General features: G+C 39.6%; 1 protein-coding gene and 1 long non-coding RNA gene across 8 annotated transcripts in view; one reads left to right on the forward strand and one right to left on the reverse strand.

The window, feature by feature from the left end:
* Window positions 1-20,064, forward strand: part of LOC128697976 (centromere protein F) — a 266,000-nt gene that overhangs the window by 31,184 nt on the left and 214,752 nt on the right. For all 7 annotated transcript variants that reach the window (XR_011393629.1, XM_070097610.1, XM_070097611.1 and 4 more), the window contains exons 7-11: window positions 1,440-1,586; window positions 11,139-11,317; window positions 15,509-15,671; window positions 16,164-16,267; window positions 17,389-17,535. Coding sequence is in view for 6 of the 7 variants with exons in the window: in XM_070097610.1 (XP_069953711.1) it covers window positions 1,440-1,586; window positions 11,139-11,317; window positions 15,509-15,671; window positions 16,164-16,267; window positions 17,389-17,535 (740 nt within the window). In the remaining variant the exon portion in view is untranslated. The remainder of the gene's footprint in view (window positions 1-1,439; window positions 1,587-11,138; window positions 11,318-15,508; window positions 15,672-16,163; window positions 16,268-17,388; window positions 17,536-20,064) is intronic.
* LOC138854423 (uncharacterized) overlaps window positions 1-20,064 on the reverse strand; it is a 147,889-nt gene that overhangs the window by 16,266 nt on the left and 111,559 nt on the right. The gene's annotated exons all lie outside the window — the stretch shown is intronic.

Raw genomic sequence — 20,064 nt, forward strand, 5'->3', positions numbered from 1 at the left:
CCAACACTTATATGGGTGTGAATCATGGGTTGTGAATGCTGCAGTGAGGAGGAGGCTGGAGGCAGTGGAGATGTCGTGTCTAAGGGCAGTGTAGGGTGTAAATATTATGTAGAGGATTCATAGTATGGAAATTAGGAGGAGGTGTGGAGTTAAAAAGTATATATTATTCAGAGGGCTGAAGAGGGGTTATTGAGGTGGTTTGGTCATTTAGAGAAGATGGAGCAAAATAGAATAACTTGGGTGTATAAATCTTTAGTGGAGGAGAGAAGGGGTAGGGGTTGTCCTAGGAAAGATGGGAGTAAAAGAGGCTTTGTGTCCAAGGGTCCTGAATGTGCAGCAGGCATATGTGAGCATGTTACATAGGAGTGAATGGAGATGAGTGGTTTTTGGGACCTGATGAGCTGTTCAAGCATGAGTGGGGTAATGTTTTGTGAAGGGATTCAGGGAAACCGGTTAGCCAGACTTGAGTTCTGGATGTGGGAAGTACAATGCCTGCACTTTTAAGGAGAGGTTTGGGATATTGGCTGTTTGGAGTGACATCTAAACTTGTCATATCTGGGCACCTCTGCAAAGACTAATTATGTGTGAATGATGGTAAAAGTGTATCTTTTTTGGGTCCCCCTGCTTTAGTGGGAGATGGCTGGTGTATTAAAAAAAAAAAAAATAGCTTATGCAGTCTCAGGTCCTTTATTACAGGGCTAGTGGGGTCCTTCCCTACCACAAGAAAATTACCAAACATAGATCCCTGCCACTTTGAGTTCTATTTCAAGCTATTTCTGGCCTGAAACTGGCCTCATCCCAGTGGATGTTAGCATACCTTAGATAGAGCTGGGCTTTGGAATGAGCTAGGATAACAGCTCTTAGCCTGTAAAATTTGTGTAAAAAGGGGGGGGGGGGGGAATTGCAGCTTTTAACCTTTAAACGGTCCAAACGTATATATAAGTTTTTTCGACATTTGAAAGTATGTAAAAAAATGTAGATCTTCTTTTTTGTTTTACATTTGAAAACGTGTAAAAAAAACTTTTATCTACATTTTTTTTTTTTGTTATATTTGAAAATATGTAAAAAAAAGTAGATCTACTTTTGTAGCACTACGAATTTGAACGTCTGTTTGGACAGTTTAAGGGTTAATTACCTACAATCTATTTCGTGCATTTTCAACTCTTAGCACATTGCTTCCCTTCCCATGCAATAATATGCCTTCTCTAAGTTTAATAATGTGTTGAACAGCAGCTTATCCCTAATGTATGTATTGCTCACTTATGTCCTGTAAATATTGTTGCCTTTTTTTTTTTTTTATTACATTGATGTCTTATAAACATTGTGTTGATTACTGTACAATTGTTTTCAATTTAAATTACTGTTTTCATGGTTAGTATACTTCAATGTGTTGAAGCATAAATACTATAATAGTAATGCATCTTTATTTTCCAAACCAGCTCTTGGAATGAGTGAAGGGAATCCCATTAAATCCCAAAGCAAGCTTCACTCATTGTCATCTCTGTCTACTTCTTCTTTGACACCTAATGATGATTATATAAAGGAGTTGGAAAGGGCAGTTGAACAATATAAGATGGAGCTGGAAGGTATGTGTACTATTTATCTTTTAAGAGACACTAAAAAAAAAAAAAAATTGTTAGCTGGTCCCCGGGGTCCCCCAGGGTCCCCAGGCCCTCAGGCCCTCTCCCAGACTTGTTCTCAGGGTTGCCCAAACTTCAAAAAAAATGTATATATTTTTTCTTATGAAAAGATAGAGAATCTTTTCCCGATCATAATGACACCAAAAGTATGAAATTTGATGGAAAATTTACGGGATTATGCTCTCGTGAAGTTAGTGGTCTTGACGATGTTTACGCATCGGCGATTTTGCCCACTTTGAGCCCTATTTTTGGCCAATTCTAGTGTACTAGTTGACAAAAATCTTAACTATTTTCCTAGAACTCCATTTTGTCTATCGAATGAGAACAAGAAACTACCCATTTATCAATTTCAACTATCCAATACAGTGGTCAGAATTTAGCAATTTTGCCAATTTCACACATTTCAAAAGATGCCAATTTCCAAGTAGGGTCCAGAATAAACAAGACATTCCTGGCACTAAAATAACATTTCCTCTGTTCATTAGTCATGTCTCCACGCCCCTCTTACATTCTTTTGCTTTCCACTTTGAATTTTATTCTCACAAAAAATAGAAGATTTACTAACAAAAAAAAGGCACAATACCGTGACTGGAACGATACACAAATAACCCGCACATAAAAGAGAGAAGCTTACGACGACGTTTCGGTCCGACTTAGACCATTTACAAAGTCACACTAACCGAAGATTTACTGTTACGCAGACTACTGCATTAGTGTAGAAATAGTATAAATAATATCAGCGCACTTGTGAAAGAATATTAGACTCGCCAGTTGACGTGTATTGGACACTTAGCATGATTTGTTTACTTTTGAACTTTGGTAAAAATCAAACATTTCTGTTACTTTGAGCTCAATTTCAAGGTACTTTTCATTATAAAACCAGTCAAAATCATCTCCATTTCTGTAATATGTCTTCCATTCTATAAAATGAGACCAGGAAAACTAGAATACAACAATAAATACCATATGAAAATACAGTGCAAAGTCGCTGTTTTAATCCAAAAACACCTTTTTTTTTTTTTTTTTTTTTTTTTTTTTTTTTTCTCTCATTGTGCACTGTGTGCTGCAGGATTTTTTTATACTGCGCACACTGACCACATAGACCCTTTCTTTCATATGTAGGCCTACCAGCTTTCACTAGATTTCAGGGCGCTAGAATTTAGGCGTGCTAGTAAGTCAAAAACCCTGGTGCGCAAGCCGTACTAGTACGTCTGAAACCCTGAAAAGGTTAATAAGTATTTACCTATCATATGATGTTTGGAGTGACATCTGAACTGTTGTATCTGCACGTCTGCAAAGACAGTGATTGTGTGAATGATGATGAAATTGTTTTTCTCTTTCTTGGGTCACCCTTCCTTGGTGGGAGACGACCAACGTGTTTAAAAAAAAATTGTTAAATTTCGAACTAGACAAAACAAGCTAAAAAGCTGTACAATGTAGCTTAGAGGCTTTTCTTCTTTGGCTAATATCTTGGAGGAAATTTACTTCGGGTAATTAGGAAAAAAAAAAAAATAGCCCCCACCCCTCAAAATCAGTGATAGCTACCAGCTGCTTCCCTGCTAGGCTTTTAAATGTATATTAATTGCTTGTTTACTTGGTAATACTTGTATAGGATTACAAGCTTTCAATAGTTTGAACAAGGCATCATATGCATTTGAACATGCCTCACTGTGGTAGCATACTTGCACCTTACCTGTGTCATGAGGGCACAGGAGTTGTGAAATGAGGAACTTCTCTCCATTGATTGTAATAGGCCTCTTCTGCCACAAATCACTTTTTACTTCTTATATGCCCTTGTCACCCAGGGGTAAATTATGGAAGTAAATTTTTATTATTATTATTATTATTTTTTTTTTCAACAAGTCAGCCGTTTCCCACCGAGGCAGGGTGACCCCCCCAAAAAAAGAAAAAATATTTTCATCATCATTCAACACTTTCACCACACTCCCACATTATCACTGTTTTTGCAGAGGTGCTCAGGATACAACAGTTTAGAAGCATATACGTATAAAGATACACAACATATCCCTCCAAACTGCCAATATCCCAAACCCCTCCTTTAAAGTGCAGGCACTGTACTTCCCATTTCCAGGACTCAAGTCCGACTATATGAAAATAACCGGTTTCCCTGAATCCCTTCACTAAATATTACCCTGCTCACACTCCAACAGATCGTCAGGTCCCAAGTACCATTCGTCTCCATTCACTCCTATCTAACACGCTCACGCACGCTTGCTGGAAGTCCAAGCCCCTTGCCCACAAAACCTCCTTTACCCCCTCTCCAACCCTTTCGAGGACGACCCCTACCCCGCCTTCCTTCCCCTATAGATTTATATGCTTTCCATGTCATTCTACTTTGATCCATTCTCTCTAAATGACCAAACCACCTCAACAACCCCCTCTTCTGCCCTCTGACTAATACTTTTATTAACTCCACACCTTTTCCTAATTTCCACACTCCGAATTTTCTGCATAATATTTACACCACACATTGCCCTTAGACAGGACATCTCCACTGCCTCCAACCATCTCCTTGCTGCTGCATTTACCACCCAAGCTTCACATCCATATAAGAGTATTAGTACTACTATACTTTCATACATTCCCTTCTTTGCCTCCATAGATAACGTTTTTTGACTCCACATATACCTCAACGCACCACTCGCCTTTTTTCCTTCATCAATTCTATGATTAACCTCATCCTTCATAAATCCATCCGCCGACACGTCAACTCCCAAGTATCTGAAAACATTCACTTCTTCCATACTTCTCCTCCCAAATTTGATATCCAATTTTTCTTTATCTAAATCATTTGATACCCTCATCATTTTACTCTTTTCTATGTTCACTTTCAACTTTCTACCTTTACACACATTCCCAAACTCATCCACTAACCTTTGCAATTTTTCTTTAGAATCTCCCATAAGCACAGTATCATCAGCAAAAAGTAACTGTGTCAATTCCCATTTTGAATTTGATTCCCCAAAATTTAATCCCACCCCTCTCCCGAACACCCTAGCATTTACTTCTTTTACAACCTCATCTATAAATATATTAAACAACCATGGTGACATTACACATACCTATCCAAGACCTACTTTTACCGGGAAGTAGTCTCTCTCTTCTACACACCCTAACCTGAGCCTCACTATCCTCATAAAAACTCTTTACAGCATTTAATAACTTAACACCTATTCCATACATATACTTGTAACATCTGCCACATTGCTCCTCTATCCACTCTATCATATGCCTTTTCTAAATCCATAAATGCTATAAAAACTTTCCTACCTTTATCTAAATACTGTTCACATATATGCTTCAATGTAAACACTTGATCTACACATCCCCTACCCACTCTGAAACCTCCTTGCTCATCCGCCATCCTACATTCTGTCTTGCCTCTAATTCTTTCAATTATAACCCTACCGTACACTTTTCCTGGTATACTCAGTAAACTTATTCCTCTATAATTTTTACAATCTCTTCTGTCCCCCTTACCTTTATATAAAGGAACTATACATGCTTTCCACCAATCCCTAGGTACCTTCCCCTCTTTCATACATTTATTAAACAAGAGTACCAACCACTCCAACACTATATCCCCCCCTGCTTTTAACATTTCTGTCATGATCCCATCAGTTCTAGCTGCTTTACCCTCTTTCATTCTACGTAATGCCTCACGTACCTCCCCCACACTTACATTCTGCTCTTCTTCACTCCTAAAAGATGGTATACCTCCCTGGCCAGTGCATGAAATTACCGCCTCCCTTTCTTCCTCAACATTTAAAAGTTCCTCAAAATATTCTCGCCATCTACCTAATTACTCCCTCTCCCCATCTACTGACTCCCCTACTGTTTTTAACTGATAAATCCATACTTTCCCTAGGCTTTCTTAACTTGTTTAACTCACTCCAATATTTTTTCTTATTTTCATTAAAATTTCTTGACAGTGCCTCTCCCACTCTGTCATCTGCTCTCCTTTTGCACTCTCACCACTCTTTACCTTTCTTTTACTCTCCATATATTCTGCTCTTCTTATAACACTTCTGCTTTGTAAAAACCTCTCATAAGCTACCTTTTTCTCTTTTATCACACCCTTTACTTCATCATTCCACCAATCACTCCTCTTTCCTCCTGCCCCCACCCTCCTATAACCACAAACTTCTGCCCCACATTCTAATACTGCATTTTTAAAACTATTCCAACCCTCTTCAACTCCCCCCCCCCCACTACTCATCTTTGCACTAGCCCACCTTTCTGCCAATAGTCGCTTATGTCTCACCCGAACTTCCTCCTCCCTTAGTTTATACACTTTTACCTCCCTCTTACTTGTTGCCACCTTCCTCTTTTCCCATCTACCTCTTACTCTAACTGTAGCTACAACTAAATAATGATCCGATATATCAGTTGCCCCTCTATAAACATGTACATCCTGGAGCCTACCCATCAACCTTTTATCCACCAATACATAATCTAAAACTACTTTCATTACGTGCTACATCATACCTTGTATATTTATTTATCCACTTTTTCATAAAATATGTATTACTTATTACCAAATCTCTTTCTACACATAGCTCAATTAAAGGCTCCCCATTTACATTTACCCCTGGCACCCCAAATTTACCTACTACTACCTCCATAACATTTTTACCCACTTTAGCATTGAAATCCCCAACCACCATTACACACACTTGATTCAAAACTCCCCACGCATTCACTCAACATTTCCCAAAATCTCTCTCCTCTACACTTCTCTCTTCTCCAGGTGCATACACGCTTACTATAACCCAGTTTTCACATACAATTATTATTTTACTCCACATAATCCTTGAATTTATACATTTATAGTCCCTCTTTTCCTGCCATAGCTTATCCTTCAACATTATTGCTACTCCTTCTTTAGCTCTAACTCTATTTGAAACCCCTGACCTAATCCCATTTATTCCTCTCCATTGAAACTCTCCCACCCTCTTCAGCTTTGTTTCACTTAAAGCCAGGACATCCAGCTTCTTCTCATTCATAACATCCACAATCATCTCTTTCTTATCATTTGCACAACATCCACGCACATTCAGACTTCCCACTTTGACAATTTTCTTCTTCTTATTCTTTTTAGTACTCTCTACAGGAAAAGGGGTTACTAACCCATTGTTCCCGGCATTTTAGTTGATTTTTACAACACGCATGGCTTACGGAGGAAAGATTCTTATTCCACTTCCCCATGGATATAAAAGGAAAAGTAATAAGACCAAGAACTATTAAGATAAAATCAAAGAAAACTCAGATGAGTGTGTATAAATAAACGTGTACATGTATGTGTAGTGTGACCTAAGTGTAAGTAGAAGTAGCAAGACATACCTGTAATCTTGCATATTTATGAGACAGACAAAAGACACCAGCAATCCTACCATCATGTAAAACAATTACAGGCTTTCGTTTTACACTCGCTTGGCAGGACGGTAGTACTTCCCTGGGTGGTTGCTGTCTACCAACCTACTATATTTTTTTTTATCACACTGGCCGATTCCCACCAAGGCAGGGTGGCCCGAAAAAGAAAAACATTCACCATCATTCACTCCATCACTGTCTTGCCAGAAGGGTGCTTTACACTACAGTTTTTAAACTGCAACATTAACACCCCTCCTTCAGAGTGCAGGCACAGACTTATCCCCCTATAATTTTTGCACTCTCTTTTATCCCCTTTGCCTTTATACAAAAGAACTATGCATGCTCTCTGCCAATCCCTAGGTACCTTACCCTCTTCCATACATTTATTAAATAATTGCACCAACCACTCCAAAACTATATCCCCACCTGCTTTTAACATTTCTATCTTTATCCCATCAATCCCGGCTGCCTTACCCCCTTTCATTTTACCTACTGCCCCACGAACTTCCCCCACACTCACAACTGGCTCTTCCTCACTCCTACAAGATGATGTTCCTCCTTGCCTTATACACGAAATCACAGCTTCCCTATCTTCATCAACATTTAACAATTCCTCAAAATATTCCCTCCATCTTCCCAATACCTCTAACTCTCCATTTAATAACTCTCCTCTCCTATTTTTAACTGACAAATCCATTTGTTCTCTAGGCTTTCTTAACTTGTTAATCTCACTCCAAAACTTTTTCTTATTTTCAACAAAATTTGTTGATAACATCTCACCCCCACTCTCATTTGCTCTCTTTTTACATTGCTTCACCACTCTCTTAACCTCTCTTTTTCTCCATATACTCTTCCCTCCTTTCATCACTTCTACTTTGTAAAAACTTCATATGATAACTTTTTCTCCCTTACTACTCTCTTCACATCATCATTCCACCAATCTCTCCTCTTCCCTCCCACACCCACTTTCCTGTAACCACAAACTTCTGCTGAACACTCTTACACTACGTTTTTAAACCTACCCCATACCTCTTCGACCCCATTGCCTATGCTCTCGTTAGCCCATCTATCCTCCAATAGCTGTTTATATCTTACCCTAACTGCCTCCTCTTTTAGTTTATAAACCTTCACCTCTCTCTTCCCTGATGCTTCTATTCTCCTTGTATCCCATCTACCTTTTACTCTCAGTGTAGCTACAACTAGAAAGTGATCTGATATATCTGTGGCCCCTCTATAAACATGTACATCCTTAAGTCTACTCAACAGTCTTTTATCTACCAATACATAATCCAACAAACTACTGTCATTTCGCTCTACATCATATCTTGTATACTTATTTATCCTCTTTTTCTTAAAATATGTATTACCTATAACTAAACCCCTTTCTATACAAAGTTCAAGCAAAGGGCTCCCATTATCATTTACACCTGGCACCCCAAACTTACCGACCACACCTTCTCTAAAAGTTTCTCCTATTAGCATTCAGATCCCCTACCACAATTACTCTCTCACTTGGTTCAAAGGCTCCTATACATTCACTTAACATCTCCCAAAATCTCTCTCTCTCCTCTGCATTCCTCTCTTCTCCAGGTGCATACACGCTTATTATGACCCACTTCTCGCATCCAACCTTTACTTTAATCCACATAATTCTTGAATTTACACATTCATATTCTCTTTTCTCCTTCCATAACTGATCATTCAACATTACTGCTACCCCTTCCTTTGCTCTAACTCTCTCAGATACTCCAGATTTAATCCCATTTATTTCCCCCCACCGAAACTCCCCTAACCCCTTCAGCTTTGTTTCGCTTAGGGCCAGGACATCCAACTTCTTTTCATTCATACCATCAGCAATCATCTGTTTCTTGTCATCCGCACTACATCCACGCACATTTAAGCATCCCAGTTTTATAAAGTTTTTCTTCTCTTTTTTTAGTAAATGTCTACAGGAGAAGGGGTTACTAGCTCATTGCTCCTGGCATTTTAGTCGCCTCATACGACACGCATGGCTTACGGAGGAAAGATTCTTTTCCACTTCCCCATGGACAATAGAAGAAATAAAGAGGAACAAGAGCTATTTAGAAAAAAGAGAAAAACCTAGATGTATGTATATATATATATATGCATGTGTGTGTCTGTGAAGTGTGACCAAAGTGTTAGTAGGAGTAGCAAGATATCCCTGTTATTTAGCGTGTTTGAGACAGAAAAAAGAAACCAGCAATCCTACCATCATGCAAAACAGTTACAGGTTTCTGTTTCACAGTCATCTGGCAGGACGGTAGTACTTCCCTGGGTGGTTGCTGTCTACCAACCTACTACATATAATTATTTTTTTTATTTTTTTTATTATCACACTGGCCGATTCCCACCAAGGCAGGGTGGCCCGAAAAAGAAAAACTTTCACCATCATTCACTCCATCACTGTCTTGCCAGAAGGGTGCTTTACACTACAGTTTTTAAACTGCAACATTAACACCCCTCCTTCAGAGTGCAGGCACTGTACTTCCCATCTCCAGGACTCAAGTCCGGCCTGCCGGTTTCCCTGAATCCCTTCATAAATGTTACTTTGCTCACACTCCAACAGCACGTCAAGTATTAAAAACCATTTGTCTCCATTCACTCCTATCAAACACGCTCACGCATGCCTGCTGGAAGTCCAAGCCCCTCGCACACAAAAGCTCCTTTACCCCCTCCCTCCAACCCTTCCTAGGCCGACCCCTACCCCGCCTTCCTTCCACTACAGACTGATACACTCTTGAAGTCATTCTGTATCGCTCCATTCTCTCTACATGCCCGAACCACCTCAACAACCCTTCCTCCGCCCTCTGGACAACAGTTTTGGTAATCCCGCACCTCCTCCTAACTTCCAAACTACGAATTCTCTGCATTATATTCACACCACACATTGCCCTCAGACACGACATCTCCACTGCCTCCAGCCTTCTCCTCGCTGCAACATTCATCACCCACGCTTCACACCCATATAAGAGCGTTGGTAAAACTATACTCTCATACATTCCCCTCTTTGCCTCCAAGGACAAAGTTCTTTGTCTCCACAGACTCCTAAGTGCACCACTCACTCTTTTTCCCTCATCAATTCTATGATTCACCTCATCTTTCATAGACCCATCCGCTGACACGTCCACTCCCAAATATCTGAATACGTTCACCTCCTCCATACTCTCTCCCTCCAATCTGATATTCAATCTTTCATCACCTAATCTTTTTGTTATCCTCATAACCTTACTCTTTCCTGTATTCACCTTTAATTTTCTTCTTTTGCACACCCTACCAAATTCATCCACCAATCTCTGCAACTTCTCTTCAGAATCTCCCAAGAGCACAGTGTCATCAGCAAAGAGCAGCTGTGACAACTCCCACTTTGTGTGTGATTCTTTATCTTTTAACTCCACGCCTCTTGCCAAGACCCTCGCATTTACTTCTCTTACAACCCCATCTATAAATATATTAAACAACCACGGTGACATCACACATCCTTGTCTAAGGCCTACTTTTACTGGGAAAAAATTTCCCTCTTTCCTACATACTCTAACTTGAGCCTCACTATCCTCGTAAAAACTCTTCACTGCTTTCAGTAACCTACCTCCTACACCATACACTTGCAACATCTGCCACATATAATTATTATTATTATTATTATTTTTATTATTATTTTTATTATTATTTTTATTAAATTTAAGATGTTATGTAATCTTGGTTTGCCATGATAGTAATAATTTTCCTCAGGTGGTTAACACCTTGTCAGTCGTGGAAGAATATTTGGGGTGATAGATCTTCTTGCATATATTATTGTCATTGCAGCTTTACTTAAAGTTGCTATCCCACTTAGAATTAAATTTTGTTAAGAACGGATGAAAAGGCACATTGCTGATAAGTACTGTATAAGACATACATCAGTCACATAACAAACTTTTATTGGGACAGTGTTTTACTATGCAAAGCTTTACACAGCAAAATGTTGACCCAATAAAAACTTGTTCAACAACTTGTATGTCTTGCTGTTGAATGCTGATTATTTGTTAGTGAATATTTATGTTGGCTGTTAATATAGCTAAAGTTTTTTTTTTTTTTTCTTGAAAGGGCTTAAGTCATCAAGCTCAGCTTTGCCTGACACAAGTAAATTACAACAGGAGGTAACTACGCTACGAGCAACATTAGATAAAGCCAATGCTGATCTTTCTACTAGAGAAAAAAATATTAAAGCAGCAAATGAGCAGCTGTCCATGTTAAAATCCAATGAGGAAGCAGCAGCTGGGAAGGTATTTTGTGTCTTTATTAAATTACTGTATGTATTAGTAATAGTTGAGGACAGACCCAAACACTGTCTAAAGTTTTCTCTCCAAATTGTGGGTTAATAGTAAATTGTTGGCATATTTATTAGGTGGTGGTGGTAATCATGGAAGTGGGACTATAGTAATAATGAGAAATTTGAAGTTGAAATTTCTGGCCAGTATAATAGTAGTAAAGCACTCCTTATGTTCTAGGTTCTTGTTTCTAGTGGATAGCTTAAATGTTTTTTGTATTTTTCGGTTAGGAGTATTTAGGACTTGCTATCTACCTTGTAATAAGTGGAAGAATCTGTATTTGTTGCTATTGCATGAAGAATTATCACTTCTGAATGGTATCTTGCACACACTCCAACAGTATATCAAGTCATAAAAACCACATATCTGTTGGATGTAAAAAGCCCTCACAAACAAAACTTCCACTACTCCCCTCCCTTCAACCTTTCCTAGGACAGTCCCTAATCTGCATTCTGTGCACTATAGATTTATACAGCCTCCAGGTCATCTTACTTTGCTCCATCCTCTCTAAATAACCAACCATCTCAAGAACCCTCCTCACCCCTCTGGATAATACTTCTTGTAACCCTATACCTCCTAATCTCCAAACTACGATTTTTTTTTTTTAACACATTGGCCATTTCCCACTCAGGTAGGGTGGCCCAAAAAAGAATCTCCCATCATTCACTCCATCACTGTCTTGCCAGAGGTGCGCTTGCACTACATTTATAAAACTGCAACATTAACTCCCCTCCTTCAGAGTGCAGGCACTGTACTTCCCATCTCCAGGACTTCAGTCCGGCCTGCCGGTTTCCCTGAATCCCTTCATAAATATTACTCTGCTCATACTCCAACAGCACGTAAAGTCCTAAAAACCATTTGTCTCCATTGGCTCCTGTCTAACACGTTCACGCATGCTTGCTGAAAGTCCAAGCCCCTCGCACACAAAACTTCCTTTACCCCCTCCCTCCAACCTTTCCAAGGCTGACCTCTACCCTGCCTTCCCTCCACTACAGATTTATGCACTCTCGAAGTCATTCTATTTTCTTCTAGCCTCTACATGTCCGAACCACCTCAACAACCCCTCCTCAGCCCTCTGGATAATAGTTTTGGTACTCCTGCACCTCCTCCTAATTTCCAAACACGAATTCTCTGCATTATATTCATACCACACATTGCCCTTAGACGAGATCTCCACAGCCTCCAGCCTTCTCCTTGTTGCAACATTCACCACCCATGCTTCACACCCACAAGAGCATTGTTATAACTATGCTCTCATGCATTTGCCTCTTTGCTTCCATGGACAAAGTTCTTTGTCTCCACAGACTCCTCAGTGCACCACTCACCTTTTTCCCCTCAATTCTATGATTCACCTTGTCTTTCATAGACCCATCTGCTGACATGTCCCCTCCTAAATATCTGAATACATTCACCTCCTCCATACTCTCTCCCTCCAGTCTGATGTCCATTCTTTCGTTACCTATTTTTTTTCGTTATCCTCATAATTTTACTCTTTCTTATACTATTCACTGTTTCCTTTTACATACCGTACCAAACTCGTCCACCAACCTCTGCAACTTCTCTTTAGAATCTCCCAAAAAGCAGTGTCATCAGCAAAGAGCAACTGTGACAACTCCCACTTTGACTGTGTTTTAACTCCAAACCTCTTGCCAACACCCTCGCATTCACTTCTCTTACAACCCCATCTATAAATATATTGAACAACCATGGTGACATCACACATCCTTGTCTAAGGCCTACTTTTACTGGGAAATAATCTCCATCTCTCATACATACTCTAACCTGAGCCTCATTATCCTTGTAAAAACTTTTCAGTGCATTCAATAATCTATCTCCTATTCCATACATTTGTAACATCTGCGCCACATTGCCCCCCTATCCACCCTCTCATACGCCTTTTCCAAATCAATAAATGCCACAATAACCTCTCTACCCTTATCTAAATACTGTTCACCTATATGTTTCACTGTAAACACTTGGCCTACACACCCTTTACCCTTCCTAAAACCTCCTTGTTTATATGCTATCTTACTTTGCCTTACTCTTAATTCTTTCAATAATAACACTACTATCATCCATACCAGGTGTACTCAACAGACACCTTTGCCTTTATACAAAGGAACTGCATGCTCTCTTCCAATCCCTAGGTACCTTACCTTCTTCCATACATTTATTAAATAGAAGCACTAGACACTCCAAAACTATATCCCCACCTTTTCTTAACATTTCTGTCTATCCTATCAATCCTAGCTGCTTTACCTCCCTTTCATTCTACCCTCTGCTTCGCGAACTTCTCCCCACACTCACAACTCGCTCCTCCTCACTCCTACAAGATGTTATTCCTCCTTGCCCTCTACATGAAATCACAGCTTCCCTATCTTCATCGCCATTTAAGTTCCTCTAAATATTCCCTCCATCTCCCTGATACCTCTAACTCTCATTTAATAACTTTCCTCTCCTGTTTGTAACAATCAAATCCATTTGTTCCTTAGGCTTCCTCAGCATATTAATCTCACTCAAAAATTGATTTTCAACAAAATTTGTTGATAACATCTCACCCACTATTTTATTTGCTCTTTTTACATTGCTTCACCATTCTCTTAACCTCTCTTTTCCTCTCCATATACCCCTCCCTCCTTGCATCACTTATACTTTGTAAAAACCTCTCATATGCTAACTTTTCTTTCTTACTGCTCTCTTTACATCATCATTGCACCAGTCACTCTTCTTCCCTCCCACACCCACTTTCCTGTGACCACAAACTTTTGCTGAACACTCTAAACACTACATTTTTAAACCTACCCCATACATCATCAACCCCATTGCCTATACTCTCACTAGCCCATCTATCCTCCAATAGTTGTTTATATCTTACCCTAACTGTCTCCTCCTTTAGCTTATAAACCTTCACCTCTTAAATGCTGCTTCCATTTTCCTTGTATCCCATCTACCTTTTACTCTTGCTGTAGCTACAACTAGAAAGTGATCTGATATATCTGTGGCCCCTCTATAAATATGTACATCTTGAAGTCTACCCAGCAGTCTTTTATCTACCAATATGTAGTCCAACAAACTACTGTCATTACGTCCTGCATCATATATTGTATACTTATTTATCCTCTTTTTCTTAAAATATGTATTACCTATAACCACACCTCTTTCTATGCAAAGTTCAATCACAGGGGCCCCCATTATTATTTACTCCTGGCACTCCAAACCTACCTGCCACACCCTCTTTAAATGTTTCTCTTACTTTAGCATTTAGGTCCCCTACCACAATTACTCGCTCACTTGGTTCTGAAGTTCTTACACACACTCTGAACATCCCCCAAAATCTCTCTCTCTCTCTACACTCCTGTCTTCTTGAGGTGCATGCATACTTATTATGACCCACTTTTTGCATCCAACCCTTATTTTAATCCACATGATCCTTGAATTTACACATTTATATTCCCTCTTTTTCCATAACTCATCCTTCAACTTCATTGCTGTCCCTTCCTTAGCTCTAGCTCTGATACTCCTGACCACTGAAATTCACCTACCCCCTTCAGCTTTGTTTTGCTTAGAGCTAGGACATCCAACTTCTCATTTATAACATTAGCAATCATCCCAGGCATCCCAGTTTTATAAATTTTTTCTTCACGTTTTTAGTATTTTCTACAGGAGAATTCTATGAATTCTCTGCATACCATTCACACCACACATTACCCTAAGCCACTATGTAAGCTTTAATATAGTACTGTACACACAATTTACAGTTATGTTTCAATAAACACTGAAAGTAAAGGAGGTATAAAAGCACAATTTAACCACTGAAACTTGCCTGTTATTTTAAGTTGATTTTGAAGGTGCAGGATGTTTGGTAAAAAATAAAATTGTGATGATACTTTAGCTCCTCCTTGCTTAAATTAAGTTTCATTGATATGCTTTAATCTTGGTGTCAGTATTCCTTGAGTTCTTCAGTGTAATGCATTGGAGGCAGTTTTGAGCATTATGCTAATTATGAATCTAGTGTTTCTGCATGCTTTTAGTAATATGTTCATGCTTTAACAAAATTTGGTTAATACATGATGTGCTGCAAATTTGTTATTGATTTCTGACACAGCAAGTATTTGCTTTTGTATAATTTTGCATAAATTCTTATAGTTGGTGAAAACTGAGCAGCGCCTCCGAGCAATTCAGAGTGAATTGGAGTGTCAAAGGCACAACAGTGAAGCTGCACGCAAAAACCAAGAAGACAAGTTCAAAGAACGTGAGAGGGAGCTCAGTGCTGACATTACCAGAGCACAGAATGACATGATGGGTATGGGTGAGTATTCTCTAAGATGTGTGTGAACCCTTCTAGGGGAGTACCTTGATGCTGAAGAAGCACTTAATATGGGGGTTGGAGCTACCTTGGATCAAACATGATTGCTTTCTTCTTCCCAAGGCCCTGTGAGCATCTCCCCATATTAGTTTAGAGGTTCCCTATGACTATAATAAGTGAAGTTTCAGCTTCTGTACTCTCCTCTTAACTTTCAATTTGTTGGAGAAGCTGGCTTGTAGGCTCATGTTTTCTCATCACATCTACTTTGAAATGTTTATAGTGTGCTCAAGCAAATTGTTAATTTATCTTACATATGCATTATGCCAACACAGGAGAGGCACTTTCTAACATCCCTGGGACTTATGGACATTCACTTTCCATCATGTGTTCTCTTGCTGTGATCATTTTTCATGTTTTTCCATGCCAAAGTGTATTTGTTCCTTTGTAATTACAAAAAAAATTACCCTATACGTATGTAATTATTTTCACCTACAGAACGTCAGATATGTGATTTGCAGACCAAACTCCAGCAGCAGGAAACCTTGTCTCGCAATACCCAAAACACACTTCAGGCATCTTTAGATAAAGCACTGGCTCAGGTTAGTAGTACTTAGTAACATTGTTAAATGGGTACATTTAGGGTCGGATGGATATTTTGGGAATGAGGAAATATGAAATGAGTACTAGATTGTGTTTAGTGTGGTTATATAACAGTAAAGAAGGATTTTAATATGGTTGTTGCCTGTGTGAGAGTACTAAATGGGAAGGTTGACAGTGGTAAAAGCTGACAAGTGGAAATTAAGACACTAGTAGCAGAGGATCCTTTTAATATAAAGATTTGCCCAATGCTGGGCTTCATAAAGTATGCAGGAATGAGGCTGAGTATTTGTTCATTCCTGTGTATCTGATAAAACCCAGCCTTGGCCAAAACATTATATTTACATTATCCTTTGCCATTAGTCTTTATTCCCAATAATTGGGAATATGAAACAAAGCTACAGATTTCTTGTTTTCTCGTTAGAGCAAATTTGCCGGTGTTACTTGGAAAATAATTATGGTTGACAATCGATTAACACAGCATTACACGTTCTTGAAAGCAGTGTCTAAGCGTCTAAATAAAAAATTGTGTAAAATGAAGTTAATACATGGGAAAACAAGTTTATATTCCTCAGATCCCCAAAAACATATTTTTTTTTTTTTAAGATAATTATAAATGCTCCATCCTGTAAAATATACAACTATTTGCTGAATCATTAGAGAGAGCCAGTATATATACAAGAGGAGTGCCATTACCACTAATACCCTTACTTAATACTACTGCTACAATACTATTACTACTACACTACTATTACTACAATACTAGTACTACAATACTACTATTATACTACTACAACTATTTCTAACAGCATTACTTCTACCACTACTATCTCCCCTTCTTTTTTCCTTCCCTCTGTCCTATCCCTGCCTTCCTCTCGTATATATACTGGCTCCCTTACCTTCGTGTATTTGCTGAAGATGTTTTCTGATTGAGGTCACAAGGTGTAAATATCTGTTTTACTTTTATTTCAGTTTTCCTTCAGAGTGCTTTCACACTTTTCACAATGTTAAAAGTATTATTAATCAGATATGACAGGTTCTATTACTTAATTTTTTTTAACAATATCCTTAAAGTAAAATATCAAGTATAAATAATTTATTAACATGGTGTTACTGTATTCAGATAGCATCAGTGGATAAGGATTGCAAAGTGGCTGTGAATCGTAGCAGTCAGCTAGAGGCAGAGATTGCTAAGTTAGAGAAGACGGCCCAAGACTCTGCTAAAACTCTAACTCAGTTGCGCCAAGACAAGGAAATGGCAGCTGCTCAGGTGAATTTTTTTTTTCCATCTTTTCTTTCCACATTATTAAGCATAGTTTTCCTCTCTCATCAGGAATTTAATGTTTTATCACAGCTGCCTTTGCAAATATGCTGGGGTTCGTTCCTAGAGGTTCTGTGAAACGAACTGCAAATAATGCAAAATAAAATTTAAGTAACATTTTGCTTTAGATTTGGGCTAGTTTTGTTTCCTAGACCATATCTTTAATGTATCATTCTAATCTGGTTAACGTTGGTATTCACAAAAAAGGATGTCCATAATAAAAGGAAATTTGGACACGGGACAGCCATTGAGCCAGAAAATCGTTGAATAATAGTCTAATGGCTGGTTGCCCTTAACCCTTTGAGGGTTTTCGTCGTACTAGTACGTCTTACGCGTAGGGGTTTTTGACGTACTAGTACGCATAAATTCTAGCGGCCTCAAATCTCGCGCGAAAAGGCTGATAGGCCTAGGTGTGAGAGAATGGGTCTGCGTGGTCAGTGTGCGCGGTAGAAAAAAAATCTGGGACCCAGTGGTGCATTGTGGGAATGCCCTCTTAGTAAACAATGTCCACCATGCCTCGCGGTAAGAAGCTCCTCACTCCTCGGCGAATTGGGACACTTTTGTTCCCCAGTGACAGTTCTAATAGTGATGGAAGTGCCAGTGAAGATGAGTTTCGTGGTTTTAGTGAGGTTTTGACCGAAACTAATGACCATAATATCGGTAATAGTGAAGAAAACCCAGACGACCCTCAGCCTTCCACCTCTGGTGCTGGGCCCTCGTGTTCACGTTCAGTTGTTCCAGAACCCAAGAGGAAACTTCTATTTTCCCAAATCCCAGACTCAGATGAGAGCATGGGTGATGATAGTGATAGTGAATATGAACTACAAGCTCTTCAAACTAGTTCCAGTAGTGATAGTGAAGTGCAATATTCCCCAGTGAAGCGTCAGTATATACGACGATATATGCGCTCTGGAAGTGTGCCATATGTTATACCAAGGGGAAGGAGTGTATCTCGGAGTACATCCCGTGGCTGTACAACAGGAACAGACAGTGAAAATGACGAAGATACTGTTGCAATTGGGATGGAAAATGTGCGTGGTGGTAGTGGTGCCGGCGGTGAGGCACCAGCAGTGGGCCATGCTGCCACCCACGCTGCCAGCCACGCCGCTGCCTCAGCTGATCTAGAACAAAGGCCACCATCCCCCACTCCCCCACCACACCAGCCTCCACAACCACAACCTCCACAACCACAACCCCCACAACCACAACCTCCACAACCACAACCCCCACAACCACAACCTCCACAACCACAACCCCCACAACCACAACCTCCACAACCACAACCACCTGTCATTGTCCAGTACCCACCAGCAGACCGCACCTGGGATTGGCAGGAAGCTGTCAATTTTGTTCCAAATCCCCACCAGTTTGATGGCAGCCAAAGTGGAATACGGCCATCTTGTGCACTTGGGAACAATGCCACTGAACTGGAATGTTTCGAGTTATTCTTTGACGAACCACTGATGAAAAGTATTGTCATGGAAAGCAACACATACTACGAGTACACCATGGCAAACACAATACTTTCACCAAAATCACGTCTACACCAATGGAAGGAGGCAACTGTGGCTGAGATGTATCTTTTCTTTGCCACAATAATGCTTATGCCACATGTGTATAAGCACAAAGTGAAATCATACTGGTCAACAGATCCCCTGATTGCAACACCAGGTTTCAGTGATATAATGCCAGTGAATCGATTTGTGCTAATGTTACGTATGCTTCACTTCTCAGATAAAACCAGGCCTGACAGAACTGACAGGTTATATAAGATTAGGAATGTGTTTGTGTATCTGAAACAGAAATTCAGTACTCATTTTTATCCCTTCAGGAAGCTTGTAATTGATGAGTCTTTGATTCTGTTCAAAGGAAGACTCTTTCAAGCAGTACATACCAAGCAAGAGGAAACGCTTTGGTATAAAGTTGTTTGTGCTTTGTGATTGTTACAGTGGTCTGGTATTGGATATTATTGTGTACACTGGAAGTTATACATTGCAAAATACCAGGAAGTTATTGGGCATCTCAGGTGATGTGGTTCGAACAATGATAGAACCATACCTTGGTAAGGGGCATATATTATATACAGATAACTGGTACACAAGCCCCTCACTCAGTGATTTTTTGCGAGTGAACATGACAGATGTGTGTGGCACAGTGCGTGCAAATCGAAAACATATGCCCAGGTTTGATGCTGGCACTCGCAGAGGTGAGGTGCAGGCGTTTGCTGCCAATGACATCATGGCATTTCGGTGGCATGACAAACGAGATGTCACACTGTTGTCATCAATTCACCCTAATGAAATGGCAGACAGTGGCAGGCAGCATAGAGAGAGAAATGAACCCATTCTAAAACCTGCAGCTGTGATTGATTACACCTTCAACATGCGTTCAGTGGACAAATGTGACATGCAGATTGGGTTTGCTGATTGTGTTCGCAAGAGTTATAAGTGGTACATCAAACTGTTTTTCCATCTTCTG

Source organism: Cherax quadricarinatus, chromosome 58 (assembly GCF_038502225.1).
Source record: "Cherax quadricarinatus isolate ZL_2023a chromosome 58, ASM3850222v1, whole genome shotgun sequence".
Lineage (NCBI taxonomy): Eukaryota > Metazoa > Arthropoda > Malacostraca > Decapoda > Parastacidae > Cherax > Cherax quadricarinatus.